Raw genomic sequence first — 18,874 nt, 5'->3', positions numbered from 1 at the left:
ATTTATTACTTTCAACAAAGAACAAAGTAGAGTAAATAGAAAATCAAACAGAACAACGACACCTTCAACAAAGAGCAAAGTAGAGTAAATAGAAAATCAAACAGAACAACGACACCTTCAACAAAGAGCAAAGTAGAGTAAATAGAAAATCAGACAGAACAACGACACCTTCAACAAAGAGCAAAGTAGAGTAAATAGAAAATCAGACAGAACAACGGCAAGGGATTGGGGGCCAATCCGACAAACAAACTATCCAACAATTATCCCCACACCCCTGAGCGAGGTTTCTCACTCCCCCCCTTACCTGGATAAGCAGGAGCTGGAACTTAGGCAGGGCCTCCTCCTCTGGATTCTCTCTTTCTTCCCTTTCTTTCTTTCTTTCTTTCTTTCTCTCTCTCTCTCTCTCTCTCTCCTCTTTCTCTCTCTAAGATTTCACCTTCTCACTCAGTATATAATTTTTCACCCCTCAGCCTCCTATTTATAGGCAAACTGGTGTACCCGGAACGGCCCGTATTGAATTCGGAACGGCCCGTTCCGGATCCTTCGAATTTGTGCAAATTTCTCAACTGGAACGGCCCGTTCCAAAATCGGAACGGCCCGTTCCCAAAAAGTAGAACGACCCGTTCCAAAACCAGAACGACCCGTTCTCAATCTCAGCAGAACGGCTCGTTCTCCCTCCGGAACGGCCCGTTCTCCTTGTTGGAACGGCCCGTTCTGGGCCCTTTCCCAACCTAAAATTTTAGCTTATTTTTAATGCTCAGAACGGCCCGTTCCACTTTCGGAACAGCCCGTTCCGAGTTACTCAAATACCCCTAATACCTTTATAAAATTACGAAAATGTCCTCAGTAATTACAGAAATGCCATTACTAATAAAAATATCCTTTTAAAAAAATTGGGGTGTTACAATCATGCTCATACATACTAGATTAAGTCTTATAAGTACTACCCTTACTTGGATAAACCTGAACCAAAACTCGGGCAGAACCTCCTCCTCTTCCTTAAACAAGAACCGAAACTCGGGCAGAATCTCCTCCTCTCCTTCCTCTTTTCTCTCCCCTGGCAGAACCTCCTCTACTGGATTCCTCTTCCTTTCATTCCTCTTTTCTTTCCCCTCCTCTCCCTTTTTCTCTCTCTCTCTCTAGGACCTTCTCTCTCAATCCTGCTTTTCCAACACCCCCAACCCCCTATTTATAGAGTTCTGCCTGCCTAACCCGGAACGGCCCGTTCCAAAAGCGGAACGCCCGTTCTGGGCCTGAAAAATCCACGTAAAATTTTGAACTGGAACGACCCGTTCCAAAACCAGAACGGCCCGTTGAGATACTCATTCAGAACGGCCCGTTCTCCCTCCGGAACGGCCCATGCTCCTTCCAGAACGGCCCGTTCCAAAATCAGAACGGCCCGTTCTCCTTGTTGGAACGGCCCGTTCTGGGCCCGTTCTCAATCTTTAAATCTAGTTCATTTTTGGTGCTTGGAATGGCCTGTTCCGCTTTTGGAACAGCCCGTTCCAAGTTACCTAAACACCCTCTATCTTTAAGAAAATTTACGAAAATGCCATTGGTAAATAAATTATAAAAAAAATGGGTATTACAATTCTCCCCAACAACAAAAATTTTCGTCCTCGAAAATTCACTTACTTAAAAAGAGATATGGGTATTGATCCTTCATCTTGTCTTCCAATTCCCAAGTGGCTTCATTAGTAAACTCATCCCAAATAACCTTCACCAAATTGATAGATTTACCTCGCAATTGTTTAACTTTCTTATCTGCCACTGAAACTGGTTGTTTCTCAAAAGTTACATTCTCTTTAATTTGCACTGCCTCTGATTCCAAGACATGACTCGGATCGTGAATATACTTCCTCAATTGTGAAACATGAAACACATCATGTAAATTAGACAGAAATGGAGGTAATGCAATCTGATATGCCACTGGTCCAATCCTCTTAAGAGTTTGATACGGCCCAATAAACTTAGGATTCAACTTCTTAGCTTTGATAGCTCTTCCCACACCTGTGGTAGGAGTTACCTTCAAAAATACATGTTCTCCCTCTGAAAATTCCAAAGGTTTCCTCCTCTTGTCTGCATAAGACTTTTGCCGGCTCTGAGTAACTCTCATTCTTTCCTGAATTTGTTTCACCTTTTCAGTAGTCTGTAAGATGATCTCTGGGCCCACCATCACTAATTCTCCCTCTTTAAACCAACACAAAGGTGTTCGACATTTCCTCCCATACAGAGCCTCAAATGGTGCCATTCCTATACTTGCATGAAAATTGTTATTATAAGTGAACTCGACCAAAGGCAACATTTCTTCCCAACTCCCTAGATGATCCAAAATACAAGCTCTCAACAAATCCTCCAAAGATTGGATAGTCCTCTCAGACTGCCCATCAGTCTGTGGGTGGTAAGCAGAACTAAGTCTCAGCTTAGTTCCTAATGCCTAATGCAAACTCTGCCAAAATCAAGAAGTAAAACGAGGATCCCTATTGTAATCTAACAATCTCCTTAATATACAACTGAGTTAACTTTTCCAAGGACCACTTTATATTCACTGGAAAAAAATGAGCACACTTAGTTAATCTATCCACGATCACCCAAATAGAATCACAATTCTTAGCAGACCTTGGTAATCCAACAACAAAATCCATGGTTATACTATCCCATTTCCATTCTGGCACTTCCATCATTTGTAACAAACCTCCTGGTTTTTGATGTTCTACTTTAGCTTTCTGACATACAATGCAAGATGCAACATACTCGGCTATCTCCCTCTTCATACCATTCCACCAAAACATTTTCTTCAAATCTTGATACATTTTTGTCATACCCGGATGTACACTCAACTTGCTCTTATGACCTTCCTCAAGTATCAACTTCTTCAACTCTTTATCTTGTGGAATACAAACTCTACCCTTGTACCTCAAAACTCCATCTATATCTTGTTCAAATCCTTCAGCTTTCTCAGAACCCAACTCTCTAACCTTATTCAATCCCGTATCCTGAACTTGTTTTTGTTTCACCATTTCCAAGAAATCACTAGTTATGGTAGTCATACCACAACTAATAAAATCTGGGGCAATCACAACATTAAGATTCATATCCCTGAATTTCTCTACCAACTCCATTTCACTAACCATCATGTAAGACATATGAACAGGATTTTCAGACCCTTTCTGGATAAGTTTGTGGTGGTGTTCATTGATGATATTCTGGTTTATTCTAAATTTATGGAAGAACATAGAGAACAACTGAGGATAGTTATGCAGATATTGAAGGAGAAACAGTTATTTGCAAAGTTGTCAAAATGTGAATTTTGGTTATCTGAAGTTAAGTTCTTGGGTCATGTGATTTCTGCACAAGGAATTGCAGTTGATCCTACTAAGGTGGAGGCAATTTTGAGGTGGGAGCGTCCAAAATCAGTTACTGAAGTTAGAGGTTTTGTGAGATTGGCTGGCTATTATAGAAGATTCATAGAAGGATTTTCTAAAATAGTTATGCCTTTGACACAGCTGACCAGGAAATATCATCCTTTTATATGGACGGAGGAGTGTGAAAGGAGTTTTCAAGAGTTAAAGGAAAAGTTGACGTCGTCTCCTGTGTTGATTCTGCTATATCCTAATAAATCTTTTAAGGTTTATTGTGATGCATCTCATCAAGGTTTAGGATGTGTTCTTATGCAAGATAGACAGGTTGTAGCCTATGCATCTAGGCAGTTAAAGACTCATGAACGGAATTATCCTATGCATGATCTAGAGTTGGCTGCAGTGGTTTTTGCTTTGAAGATTTGGAGACATTATCTCTATGGAGCAAAGTTTGATGTGTTCAGTGATCATAAGAGTATGAAATATTTGTTTGATCAGAAAGAGTTAAATATGAGACAAAGGAGGTGGATTGAGTTTTTGAAAGATTATGACTTTCAGTTAATGTACCATCCAGGTAAAGCGAATGTGGTGGCACAAAAAGCAGAACGGCCCGTTCTGAAACCAGAACGGCCCATTTCAAAACCCAGCAGAACGGCCCGTTCTGCTTTCAGAACGGCACGTTCTCCCTTCCAGAACGGTCCGTTCCAGGCTCATTCTGGGACAACAAAAACAACACATTTTTAATTCTTGGAACGGCCGGTTCCACTTTTGGAACGAGCCGTTCCAGTTGAAAAATTTGCCCATGTTTGAAGGATCCGGAACGGGCCGTTCCGAAACCAGTACGGGCCGTTCCGATTGTGCCAGGTTGCCTATAAATAGGGGCCAGGGGTGAAAAATTTTATATTCAGTAAGAAGTGAAAATTTTAGAGAGAGAAAGAGAAGAGAGAGAGAGAGAGAGAAAGAAAGAAAGAAAGGGAAAGAAAGAGGGAATCCAGAAGAGGAGGCTCTGCCCAAGTTTCAACTCCGCTTATCCAGGTAAGGGGGGGGGGGAGTGAGAACCTCGCTCAGGGGTGTGGGAATAATTGTTGGATAGTTGTTTGTCGGATTGGCCCCCAATCCATTGCCGTTGTGCTGTCTTATTTTCTGTTTGCTCTACTTTATTCCTTGTTGGAAATAATAAATGATTATGTAATTCCAATCCCTTGCCGTTGTTCTGTTTGATTTTCTATTTACTCTACTTTGTTTTTGTTAAAGGTGTCGTTGTTCTGTCCGATTTTCTATTTATTCTACTTTGTTCTTTGTTAAAAGTAATAAATGAGTATGAAATTAATGTTAATAATAAATGAGTTTTAATATGAATAAGAATGCTCTCTGAATCTCTGTGAATACCTATGCAGACCTTATGGGGAGTATTTATGACATGACCATGGAAATATGGACAATGACATGAGACCTAAGAATGGACTATGAGACCTAAGAATGGACTATTGAGACAAGCTGTGATAATAAGAATATGAAAAATAATGACATGATGTACTTGATGAAATATTGTAATAAGTTAAATGTTGAGTTCATGAAATAATGATTGTATGACATGCATCATATGCATATATTACTCTAGGTGTACCTTAGGGTCACCGACAGTTGATGATATGCTAACCAGGTGTACCTTAGGGTCACCGACAGTTGATGCTAACCAGGTGTACCTTAGGATCACCGACAGTTGATGATATGCTAACCAGGTGTACCTTAGGGTCACCGACAGTTGATGCTAACAAGGTGTACCTTAGGGTCACCGACAGTTGATGTTAACAAGGTGTACCTTAGGGTCACCAGTGATGTAACCAGGTGTACCTTAAGGTCACCAGTGATGATATGTGAAGCTTCTGTATGGCGCCACATGCATGCATTTATGAGTCGAGTTCATGACATCACAAACATGATAAATGAATATATATGTGATATTGATTATTATGTGTATTGTTTACATGTGATCTATATATGTTGTGTGTGTGTGTGCTATCTAGCCTTTATTTCTGCACCTAAAACTGAGTGAAATGTTTCTCACTCCCTTGTTGTTTTTGTATATGTTTAAATTATGTTGCAGGCGATCAACATCATGAGGATGTGGTTGATGAGGCTTAAGGCTTCAGTTGGGCATGCTCTGATAGGATGTGACATCGGGGCATAGTTAGCTTAGTTTAATATGTTATTATTTTAATAACTTTAGTTTCTCTTCTTTTGTAATTTCTAACAAAGAGATAACGTAGATAAAGTTTATAATTCAAGGAAAATGTATGTTAAAAATTGTAATTTAAACGTTCTTGGTAAAAGACTAAAATGTACATCTTTGTTATATTTTTATTACATGATTTGGGAGTATAAATTAATCCCTAACCAGGAGGCACTGCCACCTTTACTGGAGTTAATTTATATTTCCTTTATTATTATTTGTATATATGTGATTTCTTGTTTTTCACTAAATTGTATTGAAAATCTTAACTTCCTTTCTTTTATAATTTCTACACTAGAGTTATGATTTATGAATTACGAATGTGAATCTTTTACCTTGTGATATTTGAAATATTTGTCAACTATGAAAGATTTTATTTACCCAAAAAGAATAAAAGAAAAATTTTATTGTTACATTTGTTGTATATTAATAATGGGGTAGAGGGTGTCACATTTAGTGGTATCATTAAGAAAATTTACGAAAATGCCATTGATAAATAAATAATAAAAAAATGGGTATTACAATATCTGTCATGAGATGCATTTATTGCATGATTGTTAATATGATGAAGTGTGTGGTGTTTGACTTCATGATTGGTGCAATGTACTTTATGCATGAGTAGTGTTGGATAGAGTGTATGTGTGACTCTATGAACATGATTGATAGTTGGATGATGTGTAGTATAGATTTTATTCTGTACTTGTATGATTGGTTTTGAACTCTAGCTTACCCTTCTGTTTCCATGTGGTGGAACTGCGATAATCATACTTGGTATGGGAGCAGGTCAGGACTAACTTGGAGTTGAGGTGACCGCTGCGAGACGGGGAGTTTGATCCTCGTGTTAGAGTTACCATTTTAGATAATGATTTTGTTTGTGCTTGACCGACACTAGGGAATATTACTTTTGGGATGACTGTACATATATGGCATTCTATTTTATAACCAAAAACTTAGTTATTTTCATTTTTATTTGTACATGTATGTATGGGTTATCCAGCTTAATATTTCTCTTAATTTCACTAGCAGTAGTGCGATTCCACTAAGTGTAGAGACCATGGCGGGTCGTTATAATGATAATTTTATATTTATATATATATATATATATTGTTACGTGTATAACTAGGGACTGTTTACATGTTGACCTTAGATAATTATGTTTATGTTTTTCGTTGCCTAGTTGTAAAGTGTAGGGATTTGTCGAGTTGTTACATAAAGTATTATATATATATATATATATATATATATATATATATATATATATCAATACAAGGAGAGATTCATTTATTTCAAGAGTAAATCTACTTACACTTACTCCACTTAAAAACTCTTCAACTATTAAATTAAAAGTTCTTAATGTATATATCAAGTTTGTAAATTTTAAAAAAAAATTGAAAACTATTTATTACTTTATTTCTTGAATGCAATTTGATGGATAATCATAAAAATATTTTATACATTACTTTGAATTAATAAAATAAAATATTAAATAATTTTTAAAATTTTTAAAACTCTGCAGACTTAATTTATATATTAAAAACTTTTATTCAATGTTAAATTGTTAAAATTTGATGTATAACATGAGTTATTAAATGAAATAAATTTAAGTAGACTTACTCTTTAAATAAGTAGATCACTTTCTTTTTTTTTTTTCTCTCTTTATATATATATATATATATATATATATGCATGTATGTATATGAGTCTCCCGCCCATGAAGGATATGGAGTTAAATTTAATTTTTATAACACTACAAAAAATATTACTTATAAATGACATATAAAAGTGTTATTACATATAATGTAAATATAAATCTATTTAACATATACTTATACATAATTTTAATGTTAAATTTGAATAAAATTAAACAATATATATTATGTCATTATAATTTATATTTACACTTTTTAATAATAGATGTAATAAATATTATATTATTATAAAATATATCTCATTATTAAAAAAAAAATTTAGCGTAAACTTATTCACAAATCCATCCAAAGACGGGAGAGTCGGAGACAAAGAATACAAAAAATACTCCTAATCCTCTTTTTACAATCTTTTGTTCTCTTGAACAGAGAGAAAATGAGAACAAAATACAATAAAAAGATATAACTTTTTATTTTATTTTTTAAATCTTTCATCAACTAAATAAAAATGTTATACTGTTACTTATATTTTCCTTTTCTTGATTACAGTGCAAATTTTCTCTCCTAAAAGAAGAGATTAAATGTTGAAATAATAAATGCTTTGAAAAAGTGTAGACTTGGTTGATGGAAGTGATGGGAGTGTGGGACAAGATACATGGTTACTTGACTGGTCAGAGCAAAGGAATGATTAAAGTTTACAAATTTAGAGATGTGTTGTAAGCAATACACTCTGAGTTTTTATAATGGATTTTATGATAAGTATAAAGTTTAAATATGTTTTAAATTTTTATAAAACAAAATACTTTAATTTTGATATTTGTAAATTTTGCTTTTATTTTTTACTTTTTTTACGGTTGAAATTGTTGTTTGTTAGTCATAATAATTTTTTTATGTTTATCAATATTTATATCTAATATTATGTTAATATAACTAATATGAGATATCTTTAAAAAAAATTAATAAATTTTTAAAATAAATATTATTTATTTATCTTAAAATAAATGTTAAAGATAAAAAATAACTTTAGATTTTAGAAAGATAAAAACAAATAAATAATATTTTATAAAAACTAAAATTAAAATTTATTCATTTTTAGAGATAAAAACAATAATTTCAAATTTCAAAAATAAAAAATAAAGTAATATTTTATAAAAATTAAAATTAAAGCATATTAATTTTATAGGGACTAAAAAGTATTTGTAATTATAAATTTATATAAGAAATAAAACGTGTCACAAAATTTATAATTTTTTTAAAAATTCAATAATATTAAAGAATCAGCTTTAAAAAAATATTATTAACTAAATATTTTAAAAATTCTATTTTATTTTTACTTTTTTTTCATAAACATAATTCATATAATATTTTAAAATTAATATTAAAGATTAATCTACATGGAAAGTAATTTCTTTTGCCTAAATATTATTTTAATTTTTTATTTAATTTTTATTCTTTCGATTTATTAGTTTCTTAAAGTGTATAATCAAATCGGTAATTAAATCTTGAGGTCAGCTATCCCACCTTTTGAGGTGCCTCCAACGTAGCGAGGAGATTAATCACTGCTATCGGCGGTGATACTCCAGAGACGAACAAAAAAAAATAAAATCTGTAATTAAAACATATTTTAACCCTTGTTTGATATTTTAATTAATGTGACATCATTTATAATTTAATACGTGTTACAAGATGTCCCATTAGAGTCTATCTAGTCTAGTGGTGGAATCTCAAACACTATAATTAATGTGACATCTCTCATGAAATTTGACACTTTTATTAAACTATTTGACACTTTTATTAAACTATTCTGCTCCTGTATTACTTCTAACTCACTTTTCATCTTATGTCTATTTTCAACCCTTTTTTACTCTCTCCTCATCTTTTTCTATTATTTAGATTTCTTTTCAAAACCTCACACACACACACGCTCTAATTAATCACACGGTGTATCATCATTTTTTCATTTTTTAAAATATAGAGGGTATCTCTTTTCTTCTGATAATTTACAAAATTAAAGTAAAACTTTTAAAATTATAAGGAAGATAAAACTAAAAAATTAAAAAATATTAAATTAGTGATGCAATAACAATAAGTTGTCGCTTATTACTAAAATTAGTCTAATAATTAAGTGAAAAGGAATTATAGTAACTAGAAATATGCAGACTTAAATTCAATCTTTGTTATGATCATCTTTGTAATTTTTTTTATTTTTAATTAAAAAAATAAATTGTGGCTTAGAGACATAAAGCAATAGGGCTCAAAACTAGTTGTCCTTTGCCTCTCTTTGTCTTCCACATGGGCCTACACGTGTCAGTGCCTATCTAGCTTTGGGCCGACCTAGTTCCATCTTTACCTAAAAATCATAATGAATCATAAAGTTAATATTTAATTATAATTTTTAAATCCACTGAATAACACGTGTAAACATTGTACAAGGGAATATGTGCATGTAAGAGTGCTGTTGAGTGTTGACTCAGTTCCTTCATTCCTTTTTATTTTTTTATTTAGTAAAATTGTATTTTTTAATTTAATTTTTACTTTCAAATTTTAATATAATATTAATTACTCTTTTTCAATTATATCTTTATAGTTTATTTTATTTTTAACTAATTTATATATGACAAATAATATATATTTATTATACAATAAAAATAAAAATAAAAGTATAATAAAAAATATCAAAATCATTCTATTAAAAATAAAGATATTTATTATGTTTCTTACTTTGTGTATAATAATCTTAAACGATTATTAAAATGAGATAGAAGTAGTACTTTTTATATAATGTTAATTAGAGATATTTCTCGATGGATGATAAGAGACCAATTTATTATAAAACAAAAATTATTGAAATGAGTTTTATTTCTTTCAATGAAATCTTCTTTATACACATAGTTAGATAATCAAACTTCTTTCAATATGTTTTAGGAACTTAGTTATATACTCTTTCTGCTCGTTTTTACTTGTCGCTTTTTAGTAAAATGTTATTTTATTTATTTATTATTTTTAAATTTCAAGATAATATTAATAATTTTTTGTCATTTATATCTTTATATTTTATTTAAATTTTAATTAATTTACACTTGACAACAAATATAAATTTATTATGGAGTAAGAAATGATAGAAGATATAATAAAAAATATCAAATTGAAATATGGAAAATAGAATAATTTATTACATTTATTAGTTTGTGTATAACAATCCTAAACTACTATTAGGCAAGTATGATGGTAGTACCAACTATGTTGAACCTTGTTAATACATGTCATAAACTTGTTAGATTTGACATCTCAATGACCTTATTCCACAACACTTCAAATGATACCATTTCACACAATTTTTCATTGGGCATAACCTTTTATCGATTAAAATCCTCTATGAGAAGTCATTTCAAAAATGTTTGACAACCTTTAGGATCAACGATTGTCCCCCAAAACTAATGTAAGACTTTTTAACATACTTTATTCTTATTTACACGCTTTCTATGAAACTTTTTTGAAGGTTACACATCCTTAAATTGCTTCAAGTTAAGCATAGTTAGTTGTGGAGTTCTTAAGTGATAAACTATTAAAAAGTATATATATATTATTGGTACAATCAATACTAATTAATTCCTTTAAGTCATCTACAACCACACAATCTCATACCTCTACAAATCACTAGCTTATGCTTAGTTTGTTTCTAAATCGCATCATATATGAAGAGATGATCTACTTTGATATCATTTGTAATACTTTCAAATTTGACATTTTAGTGGTTCCACTTCACACGATAACACTTCACACAACTACTCATTGTAATTACACAAAGTAACACAAACTTTTTCAATGTATTTTGTCCTAAAAAAAATAAATCTCATTCAAGTTTTAATGTAAATTATTCTAGAGATTATTTTTCAATGATAACATTTTTAGAGTTTTTTTTCAACATTTTTTTAGATATCAATAATTAAAATAATATTATATTAAAATATAAATTATTTATTATAAATCTAAAATATGTTTATATATCTAAAAATATTTATTTATTATAAATTTTAATTATAATATAATTTATATATTAATAAGTATTTATTTATAAAAAAAATTTATATTTATATAAAATAAATATTTATCTTGTGTATCATGTATGTAAAAATATTAATTTATAAAAAAAAAACAACAAATCCTATACTAATTGCTAATACCCAATTTTATCTTTTTTTTTGGAAAAAAATTATAATAGTGAATAATTTATTCTATATATTAAGTACAAATGATTGTTATATGCTTTTTAAGAGTTTTATTTAAAGAGATAATTTTTAGAGATTCTTTTAACATGTTATAATTTATATCTATCAATATAAAATAAATTATCAATAATTAAAAATTAATCTTACCTCAAAATATAAATTATTTATCATAAAATTTAAAATATAAATTATTTATTTAAAAATATCTCTTTATAATTTTTTAATATAATATAACTTGTATATTTAAATATAAGATATATATATATATATATATATATATATATAAAATTTATTATTAAGTTTAATCATATATAATAAATATTTAATATAAAAACAAACTAAAATACAACTTCAACCGATTCATGTAGGCCAACTAATAAAACGATAACTTAATCTAAAAACAAAATAAAGGGGAAAGCGAATTTGAAAGGAAATGGTGACCTCTTTGCTAAGTAATCACTGTGCTATCTCCTATTCATGCAAACATTTTTTCACAATTCACCCAACACCGATTGATCTTAATCAGTATTTTAGTATTTACAATATATAATTTAAATATTTATCATGTATAATTATTATTTATAATCAATTATATAAAAATATTTTAATTTGTTCAATATACAAATAAATTTATTATATATAATATATTTAAAATTTATATATAATATATTATATATAAAAAATACCATATTTAAATATATAAATTATATTTAAAATTAGTGTATATTAATATTTTAAAATATATAAATTATGGATCTGTCCATTTAAACTTAAAAATGAGTTTTTTTTAAACAAGTGTTTTTAAAGAAAGCAATTTTTTAAGAAAGAGATAGAAATTGCTTCTTAAAAAAAAAACAACAAACTGCTTATTTTAAAAGAAGTTTAGACAAACACATAAAAAAAAAATAACAAAAAGGCTTTTAGAGAAAAAAATTTAAAAAAACAGTTCACGTGTTTTAAATTTATGATAAATTATTTGTATCGTAGTAAAATAATTATTTTTTATTTATTGATAATTTAATTTAAAATATTAATATTTAATTCATGAATAATTATGATAAATAAAAATTGAATTAGATAAAAAGTTAAATTTTTTTTTTTACAAATTTTCTTGTTGAAGATAAACCTCTAAAAACAGTACTGTCGAAAACATAGTTTAAATAGGGGTTGTTATAATTTATATAGAAAAATATATTATGTTTGAATATATAAATTATATTTAAAATTAGTATATATAAATATTTTTAAATATATAAATTATATTTTACATTTATGATAAATAATTTGTATTGTGATAAAAAAAAATTATTTATTAGTAATTTATTTTAAAATATTAATACTTAATTTATAAATAATTATTGATAAATAACAATTGAATTTGATAAGAAGTGAAGAAAATCTCTATAATCCTCTTATTAAAGAAAAGTCCCTAAAAATATTCTTGTAAAATAGATATTCATGTTTAATATATAGGGGTTGAAAGTTGATAAATATTGTAATATAAGATTTTTATTTATTTATAATTGATTTTAAAATATTAAAATTTAATTTATAAATAATTATGTAAATAAAAGCTAAATTAGTTAAGACATCATGATAGGTATAGTGAGAAAGGGTCCATGCTTTAATGAATTTTAATGTAAATGCTTCTTATTATTAATATAATATTATTTAATAAATAAAAAAAACTTCTTATCATAACTGCCATAGAATTGTAGATTGAACTACAAATCTCAATCATAAATAATTTAAATGATTGAACTATTAGGACCAACCTAATAGAGTGAATAACATCTTAAGTTTCAATTTGATATTGTGAATGTAATTTTAATAGATAAGAAAAAATAATTTAAATAATTGTAATTTTTCGTTTCTTAAAAAAAAAAAAAGCAAAAGTTGTCATTTGTATCTACAATTTTTAAATTAGCTGAGCTCATATGCTTAACTTGTATCTAAGGTGGTTTTGCTCACTAGAGAGAAAGCATTTTTTTATATACTAAAACTTGTAAATACAAGAATAGGAAACAGAATGAGAAATATCTGCAATTGACATATGTTTTTTAAGATAGAGCTTGTATACCTGCATGTAGCTAAAGTTAAGTTTGGTTCCAAGAGAGAGAAACACTTAGAAAATAACAAAGGAAGCTGTTACCTACCCTCATGCCGCAAAATGAATGAGCATATTATCAAATAGTTTGAAGTCCGCATAATATTCTTAGATAAATATAATCAGTTCAAATGATATAGAAATAAATATTTATTTTATTATTTTATACAGGACTAATAGTTGTTATTTTTTTCTTCTTCCCCTCTAGTTTCCCTCTTTATCAACAATCAAATTAACTGATTTAAAGATCTCTTTTAACAAAATGATATCAGTTAAGATTCTATAACAAGGATAAAATAAAGATAAACAAATTTTATTCTGAAACACCGACTAATAAGCATTTAAACTTGAGCATAATTCTAGTATATAAAGATAGCTACTTCCTAGAATTCACAACACATTTTACAGATATGGCTCCTTTGAAAACTTTTGTGTGCATTTGTTTTCTTAGCTTGTTCTTGTATGGCATCAATGCCGTTAAAGTCACTCATGATGGAAGAGCCATCAAAATTGATGGGAAGAGGAGGGTGCTAATATCTGGATCAATTCATTATCCTAGAAGCACACCTGGGGTATTATTCCTTTAACATTTGTTCTTTGAATGTGTTCTTTTGTTTATCTTTCATGATATTAATTATTAGTTAACATTTTTTATTTTATGTACATTAGATGTGGCCTGATTTGATTAAAAAAGCAAAAGAAGGAGGGTTAGATGCTATTGAAACATATGTTTTCTGGAATGCACATGAACCTGTTCGTCGCCAATATGATTTCACTGGCAATAATGATCTCATTAGATTTCTCAAGACCATTCAAGATGAAGGACTTTTTGCTGTGCTTCGCATTGGCCCCTATGTCTGTGCTGAATGGGATTATGGGTACTTAACTTTATAACTTCATATCACTTCACCCTTTCATATTTTTTAAAAATTGACAAAACTTAAATACAATTTTTTAATATAGTTGATACTATTTTTTTAATAGAATTAGAGTCTTACTTTAATATTATATACTCTGCCTTAAATACCAATTACACTTAATAAACTGTATGAAAATTTTATCCTTTAAAAAATAATTATAACGAAGGCAACAAAGGTTACATAGTATTCTTTACTTTAGTTACATGTGTTACATTATGAGTATTATAAAACTCTCATTTGTTTAATTTTAGAGGGATCCCTGTGTGGGTTCACAATCTACCTGGTGTGGAGATTCGGACGGCAAATAAAGTGTACATGGTAAAAAAAAATTGTACTTTTTAACTTGCTATAATATTTTTGGTGATATATATTCAAAATTAATCATATCAATTTTATTTTGGGATTCACAGAATGAGATGCAAAACTTTACTACTCTGATTGTGGATATGGTCAGAAAAGAGAAACTATTTGCTTCTCAAGGGGGTCCCATAATTTTATCTCAGGTAGTGTATTTGTTTTTTGTAGTAAATTTAATTGTTAATGATATATATATCACACACATACACGTACATTATAATAATAAGATAAGGCTTCTTATTCTATCTTGAAATTATGAGTTTTTTAATTGATTTTTAATGATAAAAAAAAAAAAAAAAGATCGAGAATGAATATGGCAATGTGATGTCGACTTATGGAGATGCTGGCAAAGCTTATATAGATTGGTGCGCCAACATGGCAGAGTCCTTCAACATTGGGGTTCCATGGATCATGTGCCAACAATCCAATGCACCTCAACCCATGGTAATTTTAATGCTTTGTATTAATGTTATATAGTTTTTATTTCTTTCTTGAAGCTAATGATTTTTGTTTTATTTTAATTGAATGTTAGATCAATACTTGCAATGGTTGGTATTGTCACGACTTCAAGCCCAATAACGCTAACAGCCCTAAGATGTGGACCGAAAATTGGGTTGGATGGTAGGTTTAAATACATGTTTGACTTGGTCAACTTTTTGATCTTCAAAACATTTTTGCCTTGGCTTTATGAGTTTTTGTTATTAAATTTATTTTGTAATCCTCAATTACTTTTCTTCTACTCCAAGGTTCAAGAATTGGGGTAGCAGAGATCCACACAGAACTGCTGAAGATGTTGCCTATGCTGTGGCAAGGTTTTATCAAACCGGAGGCACATTCCAAAACTACTATATGGTAAATAATTCAACTTATTAACCTAACCAAGTAATCATAGTGGTTTTCTTAGTTTTTTGGGTTCCAATATTTGATCATTGGAAAACTTAATAGGGCGATTGACACAGTATACAACTACTCTTAGTTATTAATTTTCTTTATGTTCAAATAATGAAACTGTATCTTTTATACAATTATTATAGAAACATATTTCATCCATGTTCATAGATAACTTTATATATATATTTTTTTTCTCCAGTATCACGGTGGGACTAATTTTGGCAGAACAGCTGGTGGTCCATACATTACTACTACATATGATTACGATGCTCCTCTAGATGAATATGGTAATTGCATTTATTTCTATCATGAACTTTTCATAAAATAAACGTATCACTGAGTACGTGAATCAACTGATGTAGAGTGGTTTCAGTTTAATGAATGATTTCAAATTCGAGTCTCGGATAACCATTTTCTTTTGTAATTTGCAGGAAACATTGCCCAGCCAAAATGGGGTCACCTCAAAGAACTTCACTTGGTTCTGAAATCAATGGAGAACAGTCTCACCAATGGAAACGTATCCGAAACTGATCTTGGCAACTCTGTAAAGGTAAAATGAATACTACCAAACACAACACATAAAAATTCGCTGACTATGATTTTTTTTTTTAACTAGTTATTATGATACACAATTTCAACTTGTAGGCTACTATCTATGCCACAAAAGATTCATCAAGCTGCTTCTTGACCAACACCAACACCACCTCTGATGCCACTGTAACATTCAGAGGAAATAAATATAATGTTCCTGCTTGGTCTGTGAGCCTTCTTCCTGATTGTCGAACTGAAGAGTACAACACAGCAAAGGTAACCTTTTACTTTATTTTTTTATAATAATATTGTTGGTGTATGAGTGTGAATAAGAGTCTCGCATTATATTAAGGAACATGTAACTAAAAAAGACCATAAATCTAATGTTTTAAAGTTTCAGATTAAGATATAGTATCAAATTTATTTGTGTTGTTTACTAATAATAATTCATTGATAGAGTTTTTTTTCAATGTTTAACTACTTATGTTCTCAACAAATATTTAGCAGATGCTAGCTAGATAATTTTGTTTCCTATGATCAATAATAGTGTTCTCAATTGGTCCATATATATTTTTTCATGATCAGGTGAATGTTCAAACCTCCCTCATGGTAAAGGGAAAAAACAAAGCTGAAGATGAACCAACAGCTTTGAAGTGGGTGTGGAGAGCTGAGAACATTGATGATGCTCTCCTTGGCAAAGGAAATTTCTCTTCAAATATACTCATTGATCAAAAAAGAGCTGCTGCTGATGATAGCGACTATCTTTGGTACATGACAAGGTAATTGATCATGCCATGCCCTCTTAATTTTCTCTCTTCTTTTGTTCCTCTGTTCAAAAGTTGCTAACACTTTTTCTTTTCAATGCTAGACTTGATCTTAATCAAAGTGATCCAATTTGGTCAGATGATATATCTCTTAGGATTAGTGGCACTGGCCATGCGATTTATGCATTCATCAATGGAGAACATATTGGTAATATTATGTTGCATACATAGATACATTGATATATGATAACTATAGTTGTTTCAAAATTTTATTTAATAATAACACGATCTCTCTTTGGTTGATGGATTTAGGCTCCCATTGGGCCACATATGGCATTCGACACGATAAATTTGAAACTAAGATTAAATTGAAGCCCGGAAAGAATATTATCAGCCTGCTTAGTGTCACCGTTGGACTTCAGGTATCACAGATTAATAGACCATAGGATTGAATCATGCATGAAATATTTACAATAGTTGTTAATTGTTATGTTAATGTATGATAATGTGTGGAACAGAACTATGGGGAAAACTATGATAAATGGCAAGCTGGTCTTGTTGGGCCCATTGAGGTAATTGGTAGAAAAGGTGATGAAACCATCGTCAAAGATCTTTCCAAACACAAATGGACATACAAGGTTGGGTTGCATGGTTGGGATAACAAATTTTTCAGTGAAGACTCGCCCTATGCTTCTGCTTCCAAATGGGAATCTGACCTACCCATAAACAGGAAGTTCACTTGGTACAAGGTAAATTGCTTCCTTTAATTCTTTGGTTGAACTAATTAATTAATTAATAATAATGTGTTTATAATTGTTAGACCACTTTCAAAGCTCCTCTAGGGTCAGACCCTGTTGTTGTGGATTTGCAAGGAATGGGAAAAGGTTATGCTTGGGTGAATGGTCAAAATCTTGGTCGCATGTGGCCTAGTTATAACGCAATGGAGGAAGGTTGTAGTGATGAGCCTTGTGACTACCGTGGCGAGTACAGCGACAAAAAATGTGTTTCCAATTGTGGCAAGCCCACACAAAGATGGTAATTGCTTAATTAATTGGTTCTAGTAGTTAATTACTTACTTTATTTTATCACAACATGTAATGTGGTTTTTGAAATAATTCAGGTACCATGTCCCTCGGTCCTTTATTAAAGATGGTGTGAACACATTGGTGTTGTTTGAGGAAATTGGTGGGAATCCATCACTAGTGAATTTCCAAACAATTTTTGTTGGGACTGCTTGTGGAAATACTCGAGAGAATAAGACTTTGGAATTGTCATGTCATGGACGTCCCATTTCGGATATAAAGTTCGCAAGTTTTGGCAACCCACAAGGCGAATGTGGAGCATTTACTAAGGGAAGTTGCGAAAGCAAAAGTGAGGCTTTGTCCATTGTACAAAAGGTGAGATTTTCATCATTTTTTATTTGTTTCTTCCTATAGTTATGTGCATAATATGATGATGAATTAAGTTGATTCATTTTTGGGTAATTTTATAGGCATGTGTGGGCAAGGAATCGTGCTCAATTGAGGTTTCAGAAAAATCATTCGGAAAAACAAGTTGTGGAGATGTGGTTAAGAGGCTCGCTGTTGAAGCAGTTTGTTGAGTAGATTAGGGTGCACAGTTTGTTAAGTAGATTAGGGTGATCAATTTTAGGTGCAATTTAGTTTATATTGTGGTTTTCAAAAAAAAATGTTATTAATTAGCTCTATGTTAGCATTTACACTTGAGACTCGCAAGATTTTTTTAATTATAAATAAAGTTTAGAGGCCTTTATTTTAGTATTCTCCGATTTTGATTCACTTTATTTGCTGAGAAGAGCCAAATTCCATATCCTAAAACT

General features: G+C 30.2%; 1 protein-coding gene across 1 annotated transcript; it reads left to right on the top strand.

The window, feature by feature from the left end:
• The first annotated feature begins 13,904 nt into the window (after positions 1 to 13,904).
• LOC109788684 (beta-galactosidase 15) lies at positions 13,905 to 18,812 on the top strand. The gene is made up of 17 exons (XM_020347469.3): positions 13,905 to 14,146; positions 14,244 to 14,452; positions 14,746 to 14,812; positions 14,905 to 14,997; positions 15,152 to 15,295; positions 15,384 to 15,472; positions 15,598 to 15,703; positions 15,942 to 16,029; positions 16,174 to 16,292; positions 16,388 to 16,549; positions 16,859 to 17,052; positions 17,142 to 17,245; positions 17,350 to 17,459; positions 17,556 to 17,786; positions 17,858 to 18,072; positions 18,158 to 18,434; positions 18,530 to 18,812. The coding sequence occupies exons 1-17, from the start codon at positions 13,985 to 13,987 to the stop codon at positions 18,635 to 18,637; spliced, it is 2,478 nt and encodes an 825-aa protein (XP_020203058.2). The 5' UTR covers positions 13,905 to 13,984; the 3' UTR covers positions 18,638 to 18,812.
• The last annotated feature ends 62 nt before the right edge of the window (positions 18,813 to 18,874 follow it).

This window comes from Cajanus cajan, chromosome 1, assembly GCF_000230855.2.
Source record: "Cajanus cajan strain Asha chromosome 1, NIPB_CcT2T_4, whole genome shotgun sequence".
NCBI lineage: Eukaryota > Viridiplantae > Streptophyta > Magnoliopsida > Fabales > Fabaceae > Cajanus > Cajanus cajan.
This window is presented reverse-complemented; position numbering and strand designations above follow the sequence as displayed.